Source organism: Nicotiana tabacum, chromosome 17 (genome assembly GCF_000715075.1).
Source record: "Nicotiana tabacum cultivar K326 chromosome 17, ASM71507v2, whole genome shotgun sequence".
Classification (NCBI taxonomy): domain Eukaryota; kingdom Viridiplantae; phylum Streptophyta; class Magnoliopsida; order Solanales; family Solanaceae; genus Nicotiana; species Nicotiana tabacum.
Genome location: NC_134096.1, coordinates 25565521 through 25586461, shown reverse-complemented (window position 1 = coordinate 25586461; position 20941 = coordinate 25565521). Strand labels below are relative to the sequence as shown.

At 35.2% G+C, this 20941-nt stretch overlaps 1 protein-coding gene across 1 annotated transcript; it reads left to right on the top strand.

The window, feature by feature from the left end:
- The first annotated feature begins 13073 nt into the window (after positions 1–13073).
- On the top strand, positions 13074–16421 carry LOC107783239 (uncharacterized protein At2g34160-like). The gene is made up of 5 exons (XM_016604205.2): positions 13074–13292; positions 14463–14511; positions 15240–15302; positions 15387–15451; positions 16149–16421. The coding sequence occupies exons 1-5, from the start codon at positions 13170–13172 to the stop codon at positions 16230–16232; spliced, it is 384 nt and encodes a 127-aa protein (XP_016459691.2). The 5' UTR covers positions 13074–13169; the 3' UTR covers positions 16233–16421.
- Positions 16422–20941: the final 4520 nt, after the last annotated feature.

Genomic DNA, 20941 nt, shown 5'->3' with positions numbered 1-20941 from the left:
TAAATATACCCATAATTCATATATTTAACTCAAGAATTGATAGAAATTATTTACCTCATGATGTTGACGAAAATACCCACCAAAGTGTTCTCAAATATGCCCAATACCAAATGGAAATGTGAGAGAACTGGGCTAAGTCCCGAAATAAAAGTGTTCTACCCATGGGTTTCTTCTTCGCTATCGCGGAAGGTCCATTGCGATCGCGAAGCACAACTACTCCAGCTGACCAACTTACACTTCACGCTCGTGACCTTTAGGTCGCATTCGCAATGATTAACAAACCCAAACCTTCACGTTTGCGGTCCCCTAGCTACATTCGCGAAGGCCAACAGCCTTCCAGCCCATCCCACTCCCAACCTTTTTCACGTTCATGAACCGGCCTACGCGTTCGCAAAGGAGGACCAGATCCTTCACTGTGTTCGTGATGACCTCCTCACGTTTGGGAATAGTAAAGTCCAGGATGATTCTCCAACCTTCTTCACATTCGCAAGACAACGTTCATGATCGCGAAGCACACCAACACACCAACAATTTCCTCCAAGTTCAGTTATGCTCCGGGTGATCCGAAACACACCTGAGCCACCCGAGACCCTGTACAAATGCACCAACAAGTCCATAAATATACTATGAACTTACTTGAAGCCTCATAATATATATTATAACACTAGTACTATGAATCGCACCTCAAAACCAAATTAATCAATTTCTAAGCTCCAGACTCATTTCAACTAACTCCGAACAAGACAAACCACACGTAGATAACTCAGAATGACGTCAAATTTTACGTACAAGTCACAAATCACAATACGAACTTATTCTAAAGCTCGGAATCATGAACGGACACCGATAATAAAAAAATCCACTTCAAATCAAACTTAGAAAATTCTAAACCTTCGAAATGACAAACTTTCAACATTAAGTGCCGAAATACTTCCGATCCACCGGAAACTCGATCCAAACATATGTCCAAGTCTTAAATTATCATACGAACCTATTGGAACCTTCAAATCCCTATTCTAAGGTCGATTACTAAAAATGTTGATTCAAGTCAAACTTAGCCACCTTAGGCCACTATTATGGAACTGAGTGTTCTGAATTCAACCCGAACCCTTTCAAAAACCAAACCAACCATCCTCGTAAGTCATTAATTAGTATAATCACATACGAGAAGTCTTAAATAGGGGAACAGGATCTTGAATGTAAAAAATGACCGGTCGGGTCGTTACATACATGTTCTCCATATCGCAATTTCTATTTTTTCATATCACATTCTTCAAGTTGTATGTTCTTTGTCACATGCTTCAAGCTGTATATTCTTTTCACAAGTCTGTGTTATATATGCTCATACATATGCCTATATTGTATATTCTTTATACATGCTTATGTTACTACTTTATTAAATTATCATCACTTTTCTATTGAGTCTTGGTCGCACACAAGTCATGCGAGGGTTGTCTTTTCACCCCTTAAACCGTCTTTCAAAACTCTTTAGTTTCAGAGATTGTGTCTCGACCCCAAACTACTAACTGGACACGTTGGAGCCTAACTCACTTGCTAGGCAAGCCAAGCATAACACAAACGTAATGTAAAATACTGAAATGACATAAATAGTACAAGTCTAAGGCCATTAATCAATAACAACAATGTTGAAACACAATACATCCCTCAGAAAAGGTAAATACAAATTCATGAGCTCTAAAATGGAAATACAAGTCTAAAAATCTAATTAACAATATTGTCCAAAATAAAGACAATAGCACAAAAGGAAAGAGACGCCAAGACTGTGACCGATAAGAGTTCTACCTCGTCTCCCAGACAATTCAGCAAGTAAAACTCTTCTAGTAGTGGATCGGTCCAACACATGGATCTGCACAATTATGTGCAAAGTGTAGTATGAGTACAATTGACTTCACGTACATAACAAATATCATAACTAGCCTCGGCGAGGTAATAGAAGCAAGAGTTATAAATGATACTCGCTATAACATGTACAATTCATAAATTCAACAAGTATAGAACAGTAACACGAGCAAGTCATAAATCTCAGCAAGAATCACCTCGGTACACATAATCTCTTAACATACTCTGCTCAGTCAAGAACCCCGCATATAAAGAAGATATGCAAGTAAATCAGGTAAATAACCTAAGAAATTGCAAGTAAAGATGAAATACAATAACCAAATCAAACACTAGCCAGTTTTTTCTTAGAGCTTCCATAACCGTACCAAGCCACTGATCAGTTTTCCTAATAACAATGTGTACACCATCAAGAAGAACACATGAGAGGGTAACCTTAGAAGGATGGGATCCATGTGCTGCACGGACAACTCACGTGCTAATAATATCAACCACACAGACAACTCACGTGATGCACAGATAACTCACGTGTTGCACGGATAACTCATGTGCTACACGGATAACTCGCATGCCAATACTATCAATATCTGGATCCGCACGGACAACTCACGTATTGCACGGATAACTTACGTGCCAATAATACCAATTTCACATACAACTCACGTTCCAATAATCACAATCTGCTCAGTATGGTCACATGCTTAATATCACAATCCACCCAGCTTGGTCACAGACTACCAGTCCAGATCATATCATATAGAAAGCAGATATACAAGAATACATGTACATGATCAATGAATATCAAGTATCATACTCCCAGACAAGTATAAATGACATACTAATATGTATACATGTGCAAAGTGTGTTGTCATATCTCAAATCGTTAATTCCATCACGAAAATAGAAATTATCAAGTTCAACTAGGAGATTAACCTCTATGTAACCTCAAATATAGGTCACAACGGTGTTACAAATATGAGAAACATCACAACATAAAGCTTATCAATCAATTCAAGGCATATCATAGCCTAAACACTACCTCTAACATGGATAAATACTCTGGTGCACACACGTGGGCTCAACCCCACACGTATGAACCATATACATGTGCAAAGTGTGTTATCATATTTCAAATTGATAATTCCATCACGAAAATAGAAATTATCAAGTTCAACTAGGAGATTAACCTCTATGTAACCTCAAACATAGGTCACAACGGTGTTACAAATATGAGAAACATCACATCATAAAGCCTAGTAATCAATTCAAGGCATATCATAGCCTAAACACTATCTCTAAAATGGATAAATACCCCGGTGCACACACATGGGCTCAACCCCACACGTATGAACCACCTATAGAATGTAGCTATCATAAATTACTCATACAACTAGTACCTCAACCAAGTTTAGGTAAGATACTTACCTCAAGCAAGCCAAATATGTACTCTCAGAAGCCTTTTCCACGCAAATCAACCTCCAGACAACCCGAATCTAGTCAAATTAACTTAATATAGTCAATAAAAGCCATAGGAACTGATTCCAAATGATACATTTAAGATCTTTAACCAAAATAAAAAAGTCAACCCCGAGCTCGTACCTCAGAACCCGACCAAACTCACAAATTCCAAACAACCATTCTGATACGAATCCAAATATATGTGTTTCATCCAATTCCCAATTTTACCTTAAATTTACATAATCTAGATGAAATAATCTATGAGTAATCAATATCTATCATCAAAAGTGATTAAGCATCACTTATCTCTTTTATTGCAGTGAAACGTCTCCTAAATTCGCATCCAACAGAGCTCCACAACGCCAAATAATGAAAAACGACCAAACCCTTTGTTGCACTCTATTTTGCACTAGTCAAAACATAATACAACTAATGGTTCTTCTAAAGTTGATAAAAGATAATCTCCACCTAATATTTTAAGGTATATTAGGGTACCTATAGTTCTATGAGATTATTATCCTAATGGTCCGCTAACCGGTGAGACTTGGGTAAGGGTTCTAGTTATTATAAAGGGGAGGTGTTAGGCATCACTTAAAATCTACTTGAGGTGGCTCCTTAAACTTAAGCTCTGTTTGGAGAAAGAAAAGTCTATATTCTGCTTAGTTAGTGTTTGAAGTGATTGAGTAAACTCCATGAAAATGTTCTAAGTCTTATTTGAATATTCACTATTTTGAGAAGACCGTGTATATACGTTGAAAAGAAAAGCTGTTATGAGTTTGCAATCTTGGAAAGTAGGAAATCACCTTTTAAAATATATGTATACCTTAAGTTGAAAACCATATGTGCCTTTTCCTTAGAAGAAGGACTGGTATTTAAAACTCGTTGTTTTTTAAAAGAGTTATGTTTTTACTTTGAAGAAAAGCTAGTTATTTATTTGTAATTTTGTGGAGTAAAGGATATTTTGAAAATATACTTTGAGTTGTAATAGGTATACCTCATTTGAAAATCAGTTTCAGCGGAAAGCCTTATTTTTAAAACTTATTGAGGCTCATCATTTTGCGAACTTGGTTATGTTTTGTTTTTACTTCTTGAAAACAAATCTCACATTCATTTTCACGATTTGATTTTTCAAAGAGAGTTCGCTTTCGCTTTTGAATCTGCCAAAGTTTAAACTTACTAAAAACCGTTAGTGATAACAAGATAAAGCCTTTCGTTTGTTGAAAAAATAAGTTTGAAATTAATTAGTGATCAAACATTAGAGTAACTAAAGAGAGCAAAATTTCTAATTTGACTTTTACCTACGAGTCTTGGTTTGCCTAGTTTCCCTAAAAGAGCAATTAAAACATCCAATATGGTTAGCATTCTAAAGTATGTATAGACACAAAAGCGGTAAAGAACAACAAATGTGGAGGAAGGTGAATTGGACTCTCGATATGGGCCAACAGATATTTAGGCCCAGTGATGGTAGGCTATAATTATGTATTTTAGTCGTTTATTGCACTCTAATTCACTGCACTTTACTTGTTTTGAGATTTAATTGGTAGTATTTTGCACTTATTGTGTATTTTATGCCTTGTAGGATTGATTCCGAGGTACGTAGATGTTTTGGAGCTAATTTGAATAAGTTGGAGTTTTGAAGTCTGAGTAAAAGCCCAAGAAATTAAGTCAGGATCACGTTCGGGGGTCGAGGACTAAGTCTGGATGTCAAAAAATGAGAAAACAAAATTACTCTGAGAAAATTGTACTACCGCCCAGCGCCATGCGTAGCGGCGCGGGGCGCTAGTGCAAATTTCCTGTAAAGTAAAAAGAATCAGCTCTCTGGATTTCCCCATTAATGCCCCGCATGGTGCGTCGCCCCATGCAGTGAGCCTGTGCAATATTTACAGAGTAAATGTCTTTATTCGGCTAGGAAAAAGTGATTTCGTCTAGGCCCGACCCTACTTGGTATAAATACATGAAAAACATTATTTTCTGGACGTTTGACATATATTCGACCTAAGAAGGCTAAGGAGGTGTTAGAAGAACACGAGCACAATGATTTTATCATTCCTTCCTCACTCAAGACCAGAGTTTGGATTGAATTTATGTTTTTCATTACTTTAACTATATTTGTGATGAATTTTTCCATATCTATGCAGTAGTTCCCTTTAGGGTTTGATAGATTTGGTGTATTGATGATTGTTTGTGGATTATAACTCCAGTTTTATGTATTGAAGTATTTTTGGATGATTTAACTATTGCATCTATATTCACTTGTTCATGTAATCGAGAGAGGCATAACTTGTGATATCTTTACATTATATAGTTGGTTGAGTTCATTAATTCTTCTTAGTATTGGAAAGAAGCTAGTTGAATCATTGATTAAACCTAGTTAGAAGAATAATCGAAAGAGATTTTCCTAACTAATCCACTACGCATTATTGCATATCACGTGCTTAAATTGGTTCATCTCGTGAGGTTAAGACTTAATCGAGAGAGGAGTTTTTGCTGAATGTTTGAACTAATAATTGAGTGAATTCGAGAGACTCACTTAAATATTAGAAGTGAAGTATCTGGAGTTAGATCCCAAATAATTATCTTGCATCTATCCTATTAACCCATATTTTCCCCCACTAATAACCTTCTTTGTTCCGATTGTCATTAGTAAATAGCTCTAGAGTCTTAGTTAAATTTAGTTAGAAATCATATAATCTCAATTATTGATCATCTTGAATAGCGATCAAGCCAGAAACTACAAGAATATTGTTTAAATCCAATTCATGTGGATATGATATTATACTATACTATATTTGACTAGCGATCATAGTTTAAGTATGTGTAGCTTTCTAAAGTATGTATAGATACAGAAGAGGTAAAGAACAACAAATGTAATCAAATGTGGAGGAAGGAGAACTAGACTTTCGATATGGTCCAGCAAGTATTTAGGCCCAGCATGATATACACAAGAAGCGAACTCTAGGAGTGAAGCAACCCAAATTCGGAAATTGGACTTGAGCTCCAAATGGCTCGGCAGGCCAAATTTGAATCATGCATACAAAAAAATAGAGAATAATTAGTATCTATCAATATGAGGTGGAAGTAAAATAACATCTTGATAAGCAAAAGAGCTGAAGAATACAGTAAAATTCATTTCTCACCGGTGTTAATCCTACGAGGATTAATAAGTGTTAGTGACTAAAGGCTTAGAGTAAATGCTTATTTATGAATAAAATGCCCTTGTGGACCACTGACACATCAGAGTTCATGAGGGTTTCATGGATCCTGAGCAGTGCTTGTGTTAGGGAGGTGTACTTTAACCACAAACCAGGTTTCACACCCAAATACCATTAACCACCAACTTTTAATCTTCCCCAAAGGTTTAAATACAAATAAATGGGTCAACTCAGTAATTTCACATTGCCAAGATACAAGCAGTAGGTGTAAGAATCATGGTAAACCTTTCAAAGGTTCATGCACACAAAAATTCAACAACTTTAAGCAAACATGACGTTGTACTTCATCAGAACACAGAAGCAGCTCAGGGCACAACATTGGCTTAGGAAAATTCATATCAGAGTATTGGGTATAAGGATGGGACATTAGAGTAGGAATGGATTCACCGTTGGGACATAATCAAATAAAATTATAAATCACAAATAATTGATTGCACATAGATATGCCTCATTACTAATATCTTTAGGCTCATGAGTGTTAACGGGAAATCCAAATCATCAGTATCATATAGAGATAAGCACAAGTGCTTGTTTTTTGGCTCTATTGCAAGTTTAATGTTTCAGATTTTTTTTAAAGTAGGTTCAGGTCATAAGGACAATTCACATATGCTTCTAAAAGCATATGCATAGTTAAGAGCATACATACATCCCATTAAGATCTTATCATTTTAACACGTAGACTGATTACTCCATTCAGAACTCCTAAAGGCATGCCAACTAATTAGGTCATCACGAATATCAATCTAAATGGAAGAATTAATCTTGGTCTTGTTTAATCCTAATGGCATGATATCTAGTTATAATAACACATTGGTCATCATGCTTTCCAGCTATCAGGTTCAAACAGCTTTAGGTTAAGTCTTCTATAGATAGTGATATTAACAGGCATAAGACAATACATGATGATATTCACTTTTACTTGATAAGGCAAATAGGTCATAATGAACTAACATTTGGACATACAGACAAGTTCACTAGCAAGTTTTAGTGCATGATTTTGTGTACATGTCATTATAATATCATGGCTCAGCTTAACAGTTAGATTCATTTAAGCAAGGATAGGTAATTAGGGACAACCTCTTAAAGAGGATCACTCACTGAACTTAAAACAATACAGCACCATAGAAAGATCAAGATTATTATAGGTTAACACACAAATACAAGTATAAACCTCTTCAAGCTAAGGTCACAAAATACTCTCTAGGAACAACAACACTGACATGACAGGTATGAACTCACATATAGAAGTTAAGAAAAGTCATCTAATTAATATAACAACATGAATTTTATGGGGCTTTCATCACAAGGCTCAAACAATCATGAGATGGCATTCATTACAGGGATCAATCCCAACAAATTACATGCAGACATTAGAGTAGGCTTTGTAACATACTAATATGGTTCATAATATGGTTTCTTTTGTTTCAAATCATCACAAGAAATACACAAGAATAATTTTGTCATAGTAGCATGAACAGACGGCTAACTAGAGCCCAAACAAATCAAAATGAGGGTATGAGTAGTGATATAATTATGTTCGTGAGACTAAGGCAAAGCATCAAAGCATCAAAGATATCAAGATGGCTTAGTGTGGGCAAGTATTAGCAGTATTTTCAAGAGAAGTTTAAAAATCTAATATGCTCCACTTTGGTCATTATGATATATACATAGCCAATTACTTGATTTTCAGAAAGTGTTACACATAATATCATCAGTACATGAATTAATTCAGCTAATCATGAAGCTTAACAGAATTTAAGAGTAACAATAGTATAGACAATCTTTCAATCAACTTGGTTATAAGAGATGGACAGATGCTCAACACAGATTTGATATCAACCAAGACAACATGATTTATCAGGAGAATCACTAACCTAGTAGTAGAAAAACAGAGCATAACAGGAATATGCACATAACATTGATGTATATCACAAACGAAGGGAATTAATAGGAAACAATCATGGATATCAGAATTACACAACTAATTCAAAGATAGAAGGAGAGTCGGTGTATACTGACCTTCTGTAGAGTAGCAAACCAAGTAGGTTAGTGTTCAATAGCCGTTTCAGAGATCCAAACTCACGACCAAAGCACATTAGTTGAACTTGAACCATGAATGAAAGGAAACAAAATGAAATTATAGAAGAACCACTGGACTTAGTAAGAAACCTTAAATTTAATGATTTCTTCTTTTTCTTTTATGTTTCTGATCGTATTCAGTGTCTGTTAGGTATGAACATTGAATGCCCATTTTATAGTGGCATTCAAGCCCCATAGGTTTTCGAACGGATCAAAATAGATAGTGGAAAGTGACGAATGATGTATGATGATAGAAACTGGGTGAAATCAGAGAAGAGCATATGGGAAATCACTGAAGACTTTTACCTAGGCACAAGGAGATGAAGAATCGACCGTTGAGAGTGGAGATCCATCGACCAAAGCTCTAATGTTCAGAGGTCACTACAGTTGACCTCTGGACACGTATAATAATGATGAAAATCAGCCACGCATGCTTCGATTTGAAAGAATTGAACCAGGACAAACGAAATCCAAAGTCACTTTTTTAGGTCTAGGTTTCAGATTTAGGATTTTGAATTGTAGCGATGAAAGGGGGATATACAGGCAGGATTCGAGGTGTAGAAGACATAAAGGGGATGATTTGAAGTAGTTTCAAGTGACTTTGCACAATTTGGTTTTAGTAATCAGTCAAGATATTATATTGAACATCTTACTTGTATATACATCTAGTCACTCCATTGGTAACATATGGATAGATCTTATCAATTACTTGATATTCTGTTAAATTTGTATTAATAAAGGCACAACTTGCTAACACATCCATGAATTAATGAAATTCAAGATTTACTGTGGCTGCTTTCATATGTATTTTGGTTGTTTTACTCATTGGGTTGTGCTTGTTGTGCTAATCCTTTCTGTTGAAACAAAGTTGGTGATTTCCTCGAGCAGCAGTTGGAATTGAGTGAATTTAGCATTTCAGCCAGTTTTCTTGCCACCTTTTCTAAGTTGTTATTCATTAATTTATTAGACATCTTATATCTATGAAGCTTCGTTTTTAATCTCGTGAAATTTTCTCCAGCCTTAACCCACCTCTTGGTTTTTCGCCATCATTGTGGCAAAAGCATTTTCCTTTTAATGTTTCACTAAATATCTTTGGTTTTTCTTTCTGTAGATTGAAGTACTGATGGGAAAGACAGAGAAGTTTGATGAGTTGATGGCTGCTGATGCAGAGCAAAACGGGGACAACGAGGAGTAAAGCTGAAGTCCTCCGTTCTTTCGTAATGGTTTTAGTAATCCACGTAACTGCATTCTGGAATTCAGAAGAGATAAGAAGGTTAACTGTTCTTGATATTTTTGGTCTATGATTGGATTTGTTGAGTTTAGTAGTTTACCCTCTACCGCATTCATAATTTGTAAAAAGAAAAAAATAAATTTCATTAATTCGTGGATGTGTTAGCAAGATGTGCCTTTATTAACGCAAATTTAACAGAATATCAAGCAATTGATAAGATCTATCCATATGTTACCAATGGAGTGGATAGATGTATATACAAGTAAGATGTTCAATATAATATCTTGACTGATTACTAAAACCAAATTGATAAATGAAATTGATTTGAAAGAATTGAACGAGGACAAATGAAATCCTAAATCACTTTTTTAGGTCTAGGTTTCAGATTTAGGATTTTGAATTGTAGTGATGAAAGTGGAATGTGCATGGACATAAAGGGGATGATTTGAAGTAGTTTCAAGTGACCTTGCACAATTTGGTTATAGTAATCAGTCAAGATATTATATTGAACATATTACTTGTATATACATCTATCCACTCCATTGGAAACATATGGATAGATCTTATCAATTGCTTGATATTCTGTTAAATTTGCGTTAATAAAGGCACAACTTGCTAACACATCCACGAATTACTAAAACCAAATTGATAAACGAAATTGATTTGAAAGAATTGAACCAGGACAAACGAAATCCCAAATCACTTTTTTAGGTCTAGGTTTCAGATTTAGGATTTTGAATTGTAGCGATGAAAGGGGAATGTACAGGCATGATCCGAGGTGTAGAATACATAAAGGGGATGATTTGAAGTGGTTTCAAGATTTGAAGTCTGAGTAAAATCTCAAGAAATTAAACTGGATAGTGTTCGGGGGTCGAGGACCATGTTTGGATATCAAAAAGTGAGAAAAATCTCACTCTGTAAAAATTGCACTACCGTGCTACATGGGGCGCCACGAGGAAGTGCAGTCCCGCCCCATTGGTTGTTGTGAGAGGCGCTTAAAAGGTCGTTAAGGCATTAGACTTAAGGGTGAACTCACAGGGGAGAGTAGAGGTTGCTTCCTAAAAAGAACTGGAGTTGGATCCTTGCCTTTGATTCCTTACCCATAGCATAAGATAAAGAAAAGGGTGTGTGCTTCAACATCTAAGTTTCACACAAGAAACCTCCTGCTCTTAAGGATCGGTGGCATGCCTAACAAACTCTGCTCTCTGAACTTCCTCAATGGCGCGCGTATGGTCTGCCACGAAACAGGCCATGCCTGTGCACTTTCGCATGAAATATTTTTCACTTCATCTTGGAAAGGATAATTCCATCTGTACCCATTTCTACATGGTATAAATACACCAAAAATATAATTTTGAGAGGTCTTTTGACCAACAGAAGAATGGAAAAAATTCTGGAGACTCTAAGGCGCAAGAATTAAATTCTTCCATCAACCCAATACATGGATTGAATTCATGTTTTCTTACTTAAATTTATCTGTGATGATTTCTCCTACTGGTATGGAGTATTTTTCCCTTAGGGTTTTGACATACATGGTGTATTGATAATTTAATTAAGTATTCGATTCTTGATACTTGCCAGAATTAATTGACATGGTTTTAAATTGTATTGTGAAGTTGATTATTATTTTGCTTAATTAAAAGAGGAGTTTTATATTAAATTTCTTTGCATCTCTAGTTTAAATCTATGATTCATCTAGGTAATCGAAAAAGCTTCTGGAATTTTTAGTTGAACTAGAAGATAGGAAAACATTCGCGAGAAGTTACTTTTAAAGCTAAAACAGTCATTATGTTCGTAGCAATGATTCACAGTGCTCCAATTGGATTATCTCAGGGAATTAATCGAAAGAAGAACTTTAATTTCAGGTATAATCTGATCATCTAGTAAATTTGTGAGAATCAATAGTAATTTAGAAGTGAACTAATTCAAGAATTGGATCCCAAGTTAGCTATCTTGCTTGCACCTATCTAGTCAATGACCCTTACTTCTCCGACTAATAATTATGTGTTGCTCAACTCTTGTTTTTCGTAATCAATTGATAATTGTTTTAAATTTAGTAATTAATTATAACATTTAGACAAGAACTTTAGATAGACTTTTGAAGTGTGCTGAAGTACGGTCTTGAATTACCAAAATGGAATAGACTATGAAAAATAAAAGTATATTGAAAAATTTATGCATCTGTTGTTATTCTCAATTTGAAACAGAAAATAGACTATGAAAAATCAAACTATATTGAAAAAATTGCAAGTCTGTTGTTATTCTCAATTTGAAACAGAATAACTTGATCCTCCTCGATCGTACTGGTTTAACTTGTGTTTCCCATTCTTTTCTCCAAGTCCAAGGGACTATAAAATTTCAAATTTGGTCATGTAGGATAGAACATGTTCTTGGTCATGTGGTATGGCACAACTTCTATGCTTTAGTCAAATGCTACCGCAAAAAGGAGGTGGCTTGTAACAATAAAAGATTATGGAATGAATGTAATTGTGTCGCTAATATATATTTCACATATTGTATAACTTTGTTTCTCAAATGAATGTGCGTAAACTGAAGCTATAATATGTTGATATTTAATTAATTTTTTTATCAGCTTGACTGTATTATTTTCTTTTTTAAAAATAAAGCGAAACAATATAAACAAGTATGAAATTGTCTTATGGTGAACTTTTTTGATAATCCTATAATTGTACATATGATGCAACAGTACTGTCGGGCATATGCACCCAACTAGTAAGTAAGATACATTACTATCCCCACTTAAATATAAGTATCATGTTAACTTTCGAATTTTACTCAAATAAGTATTGTTCTAAAAAACCAGAAAGGCATTAACAAATTTTTTAAAATTTACTCTTGCTCTAATATGCAACTTCTTTTAAAAAAAATTCATGCGGTCTAATAATCAGGTGAAAGCATGTGATAGATATATAATAAGATATGATATCAACAAATAAATGAAAATTTAATCAAATAACTTTATAATTAAAATTATTAACTATTTCTGAACGTACAAAAATATTAAACGATATATTTTGGTCCAAAAATAGTGGAACACAAATTATTGGGCACTTGCTAGCAAATAGCATCTAGTTCTTATCTAAAACTTGAAGCAATTTGATTTTTGCTAAATATTGGAGGGCCAAATTGATTTTCCTAAGAAACAAAAAGGGTTACATACACGGGAAAAGGGATTACTTAATACGTCGTCGTTTTCTTGTGGACAAAACCCTTCGGTAGTAGATTTACTTTCCCAGTTTGGAATTTGGAGGAACGGAAGAGAGAGAAGAGAGGAGGTTGTAATTAGGGTTTTTGAAGAAGCAGCAGCAGCAATGGAAGGAATCACAGAGGGAGTGAATAGCATGAGCGTTTCTGAGATCCAAATCCAAAAGAAGAACCGAATTCAAGTCTCCAACACCAAAAGATCCCTTTTCTTCTATGTTAACCTCGCCAAGGTTCTCTTTTTATTTTTTTATTAATAGTTCTTTGTTTGCAACTATTAAATGGGTCTTCCAGATGTTCGCTTGTTTCTGATAGAAGAATTAAAGTGTAGATTATTATTTAGTAATTGGTTCCCTTTAATGACTGCTGAGGTGTGGTTCGTTTTTTTCTAATACTTATTGAGACGATTGATAGGATTTTGTCTAATTTAGGATAGTCTGGAGGCATGTTAAATACCAAATCCTGGGTTTTGATTCTGACAGTTAGATGTTTTTAATGGGATTGGTTTATTTGCTTTTCTGTTCTTTGTCCCATATCCAATTTGAAGACAATGTGCTTGTGGGAGAAAATCGGAAAATATTTAGTCCATTCTTCTCTCTTTTTTTTCTCTTCATGTTTTCATGCAAAACATTATCCATATTGGCGTTACATATTAGTTGAGGATATGTTTTAACGTTATCACTTTTATTGTAGGTATTATGCTTTCTAGGAGTTGGTATACTTCTAGATAGTATACAGAACTTCTAATACCTTTTTATTTATTTATATTTGCATAAGCATGAGATGAGTTCAAATAAAGTAATGTGGTTAGTGAGGATTCATATAGTCAATCCCTACTTGTCTGGGATTGAGGTATACTTGTTGTTTTCATGTTTTCCTGGGCAGAGATGCGTAACAATTCTGGCAAAGAACTACAACTTGTAATCTATAACAATGTCTCAGATTTTTTATGTTGGAAACTGGATTGTATGTGATTGATGATTAGAGGTTAATTTGAGGCAAGAAATGCTGTTCTGTATTTGGATAAACATATGCCAGAAACGGAACACAATGCAAATTTTAGTAGTCTGTTCTAGTTTTTCCACGGCCCGAGAAATCAAGAACATAGTGGTGCGAGAGAACTGAGTCACAGAGGGTTTGCTTTACATATTTCCGATCTACCATTGAGTGTTGTGATGAGTACAATTTAAAATAATATTGTGCATAAAGTGACCTCTTGGGTTTGGCTCATTAATAGAGTGTCTAGTTTGAGGCTCTTTGTGGATGGAGTACGGGTCTTGACACATGTAACATATTGCTAAAAGATGTTAGTCACCTTATTAACTAGTTTTAAAGTATGATCTGCTCTTTTTGTTGGTATTAATATTGCCTAGTTTCTGAAGTATTTGTGAATTTTCCTTCAGAGGTATATGCAGCAGTACAATGAAGTGGAACTCTCTGCTCTTGGAATGGGTAAATCCTACAGTACCTCATTTCCCTATATGTGGCTCTGGTTCTTGCTTATAATTGGATGTCATAGTTTTCTTTTATTTATACATTCATTCATTCATTTTTTTTTTTGGGGGGGGGGGTGGCGTAATTCTCCGTAGCTGAATTTTTTAGAGTTCTGTTGGCTACTCTTGCATCTAGGTCATCTAATGAAACTACTCATTTTCATGTTGACTGTTGTCTAGCTTTCTGAATTACTATTGTATTATTTTTGCAAGTTCGATAAGTAAATGTCTTAGTATTTTCACCCTTATTGTGTATAAGCTGACATGGCAAACGTTTGAGTCATAACATTACAGCCTGGGTTATGGAGGTCAGTGATCATTAGAAGCATACGATTTCTCCTGTGCTGCAATCTGATATCCTAGGAACAATTTTGAAGTTGTAAATTTTGACCGAGAAAGTGTCATGATTTTCGTCTTGGATTGGAGTCGTCGAGTATATTTTGCGCGGTTCAGTATTAACTCTTAGTTGGGGCTACCTCATAGGATCTCTAAGAGCAGAATGCTTGAAAATCATGTTTTAGTTCAAAAAGGAAGATGATTAAGATCAGTGAAACAGTTTAACACTTAATGCTTTCTTGTTGTGTGGGGCCATCCTTATTTGTTATGTGATACTGTCATTACTTGTTAGGATTGGATCGTCTTATAGTTCTTAAATGGATTAACAATATTTCCTATCTATGTATGCAGCTATTTCAACAGTGGTGACTGTTGCTGAAATTCTAAAAAATAATGGATTTGCTGTTGAGAAGAGTGAGGCTTCTCCTACTTGAATTCCCTCTCTTTTAGTAGGCTTTTTGCATCCAGATCTGAACTTGGACAATCCACTTTCTGCAGAGATCAGGACACTTACTGTGGACATGAGGGATGAGCCCGGAGCACGGCCAATACCGAAAGCAAAGGTATATTTGAAATGCATTATATCTATGTGTTAACGGATGCATTCTATACTTATTCAATGGCTCTCAAGTACTAAAGCACATTACGTAAAACTGGTCAATCATTGTTGTGGAAATTTTACTCAATTTCAGAACTCAGACTCTCTCCAAGTAAGAAAGAAAAACAGACTCAGATCTTCTTCTGTATAATGGTAGCATATACCTTGTTAAGTGTTAAAGACGAGTCTGGTGCTGATAAGCTCATTTAGCTGTGTTTTTTCAGCCAAGATATCGTGCCAACTTCTTTCTCAAACTCAAGAATGGTAGGGTATGGGTGGTTAAGTTAACTTTCATGCTCACCAACTAGCCTGTGCATACCTGAACCTGTTGTTATATTTACTCTGCCTGCTTTCATATATATTTTCGTTGTTTTGCTCATTGGGTTGTGCTTGCTGTACTAATCCTTTCTGTTGAAAAAAAGTTGGTGATTTCCTCGAGCAGCAGTTGGAATTGAGAGAATTTAGCATATCTGCCAGTTTTCTTGCCACGTTTTCTGAGTTTTCATTCTTTAATTTATTAGACATCTTATATCTATGAAGCTTCATTTTTAATCTTATGAAGTTTTCTCCAGCCTTAACCCACCTCTTGGTTTTTCACCATCAATGTGGCAAAAGCATTTTCCTTTAATGTTTCACTAGATATCTTTGGTTTTTCTCTGTAGATTGAAGTAGTGATGGGAAAGACAGAGAAGTTTGATGAGTTGATGGCTGCTGAAGCAGAGCAAAACGGGGACAACGAGGAGTAAAGCTGAAGTCCTTCGTTTTTCGTTTTTTCGTAATTGTTTTAGTAATCCACGTAACTGCATTCTTGAATTCAGAAAAGATAGGGTTAAACTGTTCTTGGTACTTTTGGTCTATGATTGGATCTGTTGAGTTTAGTAGTTTAACCTCCACTGCATTCATAATTTGTAAAAAGAAAAATTGAATTTCATTAATTCGTGGATGTCTTAGCAAGCTGTGCCATCGATATTAACAGAATATCAAGCAATTGATAAGATCTATCGATATCTTACCAGTGGAGTGGATAGATGTATATACAAGTAAGAGTTCAATATAATGTCTTGACTGATTACTAAAACCAAAATGATAAAATATTGCATAGCAAATCAAAATTGGCTTATTGGTGACCGTATGTGCATCTGTTCATACTAAACCTGTTAAATGAGCCGAGCCAGCCCACGTTCGACCTGATTCGACCCGGTTTAGCCCGGTCTGCTAAGGGGGTGGGACGGGTTGGTGAGGGTTAGGGGTTTAGCCGGATGGGGCAGGCCTTTTTTGGTAACCTGTTCCCCGGAAGTCGGTAACCCGTTAAACGGGTTTTTACCGGGCTACATCTTGGTTAACGTTATGTAATTTTTTATTTTGACCGTTGCCAACGGTCAAATTTAAAAATAGTCGTGGGGCAACGACCATTTTTTACATTTTTGATCATTTCGGTCTACCCATTGAGAAAATAGCTTCCACCCCTAATAATTGATAAATTACATTTTTAACCTTTTAAAAAAAAACTATAAATAGCCTATCTTCTTCATTTTTTTCCCCCACAATTTGCTCTTACTACTCTAATTCTCTTTCAATTCTCTCTTGATAATATTGTTTATTGTTCTCGTGTTCTCAATTACTTATTATTTCAAGTTTTATCAAGTATTTACTTTAGCCACTACAAAATTATAATTGTCAAATATTAAGTGAAGTGTGATATCAATATCATCAAATATCAATTGAAGTGTGATATCAAATTTGGTGCGGCATTCGGACTCCTGGTACACTCGTTCCATCTCTTTCTCTTATTTGGTGTTTATTTTTATTTAATTCTTTAGAATTATAAATTTAGTTTTTTAATTTAATTTACATAATGGATATATTTAGAGTAGCCAAAAAAGTGTGTACTAGTAGGGGTGGTAGTAGTAAAGTAAAAATCTTAGAAGATCAATAAGTGGTACTGGTTCTTCTATTAGCTTTACACATATTTTTGAAATACCACCTGAAAATTTAAATGTAAATTATGAGCAACTTCAAGAAGATTATGGTATAGATGATATTCAATCACCTAATAATCTTGAAACACCACCACCTACACCTGGTACTGCTAGTCAAAATACTAGGGGTGAGGGTCGTGGTAATACAGGTAGGCCTCCCCTCCCTATTAAGAAGAATCGAAGATTAAGTAGTAAATGTTGGCATTTTTTTTGAAAGACGAGAAGAAGATAAAAATTATGTAAGATGTATTATTTGTAAGGAAGTTTATAAACATGTGACCGGAGGTAAGCAAGGGAGAACATGTCAACTTCGTAGGCACATGGTATATAACCACCTTATTGCATGGGATGCTGATGAAGAATCTGGCCAACAAAAACTTAATTCGGGTACTGGCGGTTTAATGGGTAAATACGATATAGTGAAAGATTAAGAAGAATTAGCTAAAATGATTGTTTTAGGTTGTTTACCTTTTAGTTTTGCTGTTTCACCATATCTTTTTACTTATATTCAAAGAATTTATAACTCTTTGTTTAAAGGTATTCCTAGAAGTACTTGTAGAGCTGATATCTTTAGGCTTCTTGGACAATATCAGACATATATCCGTTATTTGTTCGCTAGTCTTTTTTTTAGAGATTCTCTTGCTTCTCATATTGGTCGTGTTGTTAATGGAAATGATTATTTGATTATTACATGCCATTGGATAGATGATATATTTTGTATGCAAAAACATATTATTGCTTTTAAATACGATGTAGATCAAAGTCATACTGGTGCATTCATAAGTAATACTATCCATGAAGTTGCTATATTTTACAATCTTTAAGAAAATATTTCGTGTATGTCATTTGATAATGCCTCTAACAATAATAATGCTATTACACTATTAAAATTATCTACACCCACCAATTTCTGAAATATATCATGTGAGGTGTGCATGTCATATGTTACACCCCATATTTTCGTACGTAAAAGTACACCATAAATAAATTGATGAAAGATCAGAAATGAGATGTTATTTCCCGTATTTTTGTACGTTAATGTTTCGTCGTAAGTTAATTGACGTAAGTTCGGGAATGAGATTATAAGCATTATAATGTTTCAAACAAGTAATGAGTAAATTCGTGAGGGTGAGAGGGTAAGCAAATCGAGGAAAATGAATTTTCGTCGAAGTTTGATATTTTGGGATAAAATACGGCCAGAGCTAAAATACCCGATATTTATGGACTAGTGCCATGCAAGGTACCACATGAGCATAATAGTAAGGTGTACAAAGTGTGTTAAAAGTGAGTAGTATTTTAAGTAATTTAAGATTATTCTTAATTATGTGGGTAATTGATTAATTATTGAATTAGTGGAAGATTAATAAGTTGATTAAGGAAAAAGGGTAAAATTTTGGATAAATCTAAATCCCCCCTGACGTGGCAGCCCCCCTATTCTAATTAATGACTCATTAGTCATTAGGATAAGGTGGCACTTAAGAGGGTGATGTGGTTAAGACACCACATAAAGTGCCCCCCACACCCATTCTAATATAAGAGCTCTCCAATTTAAAAGACACAAAGTAACATGAGATTTTATAAACATCTTCAACAATTCATAAAGATAGGAATGAAAACGATACTGTTCTAGCAAGGAAAGCCATACAATAGTTTGATCAAATTCACCAAAATCTCCAAGAATTGGATCTTCAACCAATGAATTTGAATGAAGTTATACTACGTAATAGCAACAGGATTTGCAATTCTAAGAGAGCACGGTACAATCTTTTTCAAGAATATCATACGGATTTTTCCCTACTTCAATCCGCCGTCACGTGTTTTCGCAAGACGTATGTTAAAGGGATTGTCAAGAGAATCGGCTTAGGTATGTTAAGGCTATCCCTTATTTCTTTTTGGCATGATCTATACGACACAAACGAAACAAGCAAATGCACAACTTCCGTAAATGACTCTATTCATAGAAGTATTAGAGATGCATATGTTCTTGATTTCCCATAAGTCTTATTATTCTATCGTCTGTTCATGGGTCTCAGAAAATACGCAAGTTGATATATTTATTTCATGATATTAATCGGAGGTATAATGGTCTTATGACGTTCCGAAAGATTTTATTGGCGTACTTCTCATGCATTACATTCATTTATACATGTACATTAACCCATGACCAGATGGCGTCATATACGCGTATATGTATGTATGTATATATATGTATATATGATATGGGAAAAGGTTACAGTGTTATATACGCACCACCACCTGATCAGCTGGTATACGTTGATGATTTGGCCACAGTGGACGCGATGATATGATGGGATGCCCTAAGAGGCTTGATGATGTTATGAACGCATATACCCATGTATGGTATGACATTTATACGCATATGCATGACATTATTATATTAAATGATTCACAGAGCTATTCAGATATACATGTTGAGTCTTTTACTCAATGTTTCTCTCATGTCTATTGTTTACTGATTTTCATTCCTTACATACTCGGTACATTATTTGTACTGACGTCCCTTTTACATGGGGACGCTGCGGTTCATGCCCGCAGGTCTTGATAGACAGGTCGAGAGTTGTCCAAGTACGCGATCAGCTTAGCGGAAGATGTTGGTGCACTCCATTTGCTCCGGAGTTGCTTGTTTGGTCAGTATGATTTAGATGTGTATTGTTTGGTATGGCCGGGCTTTGTCCAGACCTTTATGATAATTATGTATTCTTAGAGTCTTGTAGACAAATGTCATGTATATGAAAGGTTGTATGGCCTTGTCGGCCTATGTTCAGTGTACGAGTGATTGTTTTGGGTCTTATAGGCCAGTATGTCATATGCATAAATTTATTCCCTCATGCTTTACTTCGGTTCATTTACCTATGATGGAATGATACGAAATATACGTTATGTTGGTACTCGGTTGAGTAAGGTACCGAGTGCCCGTCGCGGCCCATCGGTTTGGGTCGTGACAAAAGTGGTATCAGAGCAGTTCTGTCTTAGGGAGTCTACAAGTCGTGTCCAGTAGAGTCTTGTTTATGGTTGTGTTGTGCACCACACTTATAAGCATGAGGCTACATGGCATTTAGGACTGTCACTCTTTCTTCTTACTCTAGATCGTGTTAGAGCTCAGTTTTAAGAACTCAATTTCCTAAACTCTATCTTATTCATAATACGACGATGCCTATATCCAGAAAGATGATAAGATACATAGTTATGGAAGAGTTAAGTTAGAGGAACTCGATTTTGCATGTCGCTCATGATGAGAAAAAGAAGAAAGGTGAATAAGGGTACGAGACGCCCAGTTAATGAAGATTATCAGTATTTACAATTCAAGTAGAGAAATATAAGCATTTTGAGTTACCTTCAACAGTAACAGAGGTATGTACAATTGTCCACACCCATCTTATTTATGCCTTATGGGGGCTAACAAAAGTAGTATAAGAGAAGGACGGATATCATGATCCGGCTGGGGTAAGAGTAAC

Excerpts from the sequence above, each read along its gene's own strand:
- LOC107783239 (XM_016604205.2), top strand. The coding sequence starts at position 13,170 with ATGGAAGGAATCACAGAGGGAGTGAATAGCATGAGCGTTTCTGAGATC. Across the intron at positions 13,293-14,462 it reads TCTATGTTAACCTCGCCAAG|AGGTATATGCAGCAGTACAA; the intron begins GTTCTCTTTTTA and ends ATTTTCCTTCAG. Across the intron at positions 15,303-15,386 it reads TGGATTTGCTGTTGAGAAGA|AGATCAGGACACTTACTGTG; the intron begins GTGAGGCTTCTC and ends CACTTTCTGCAG.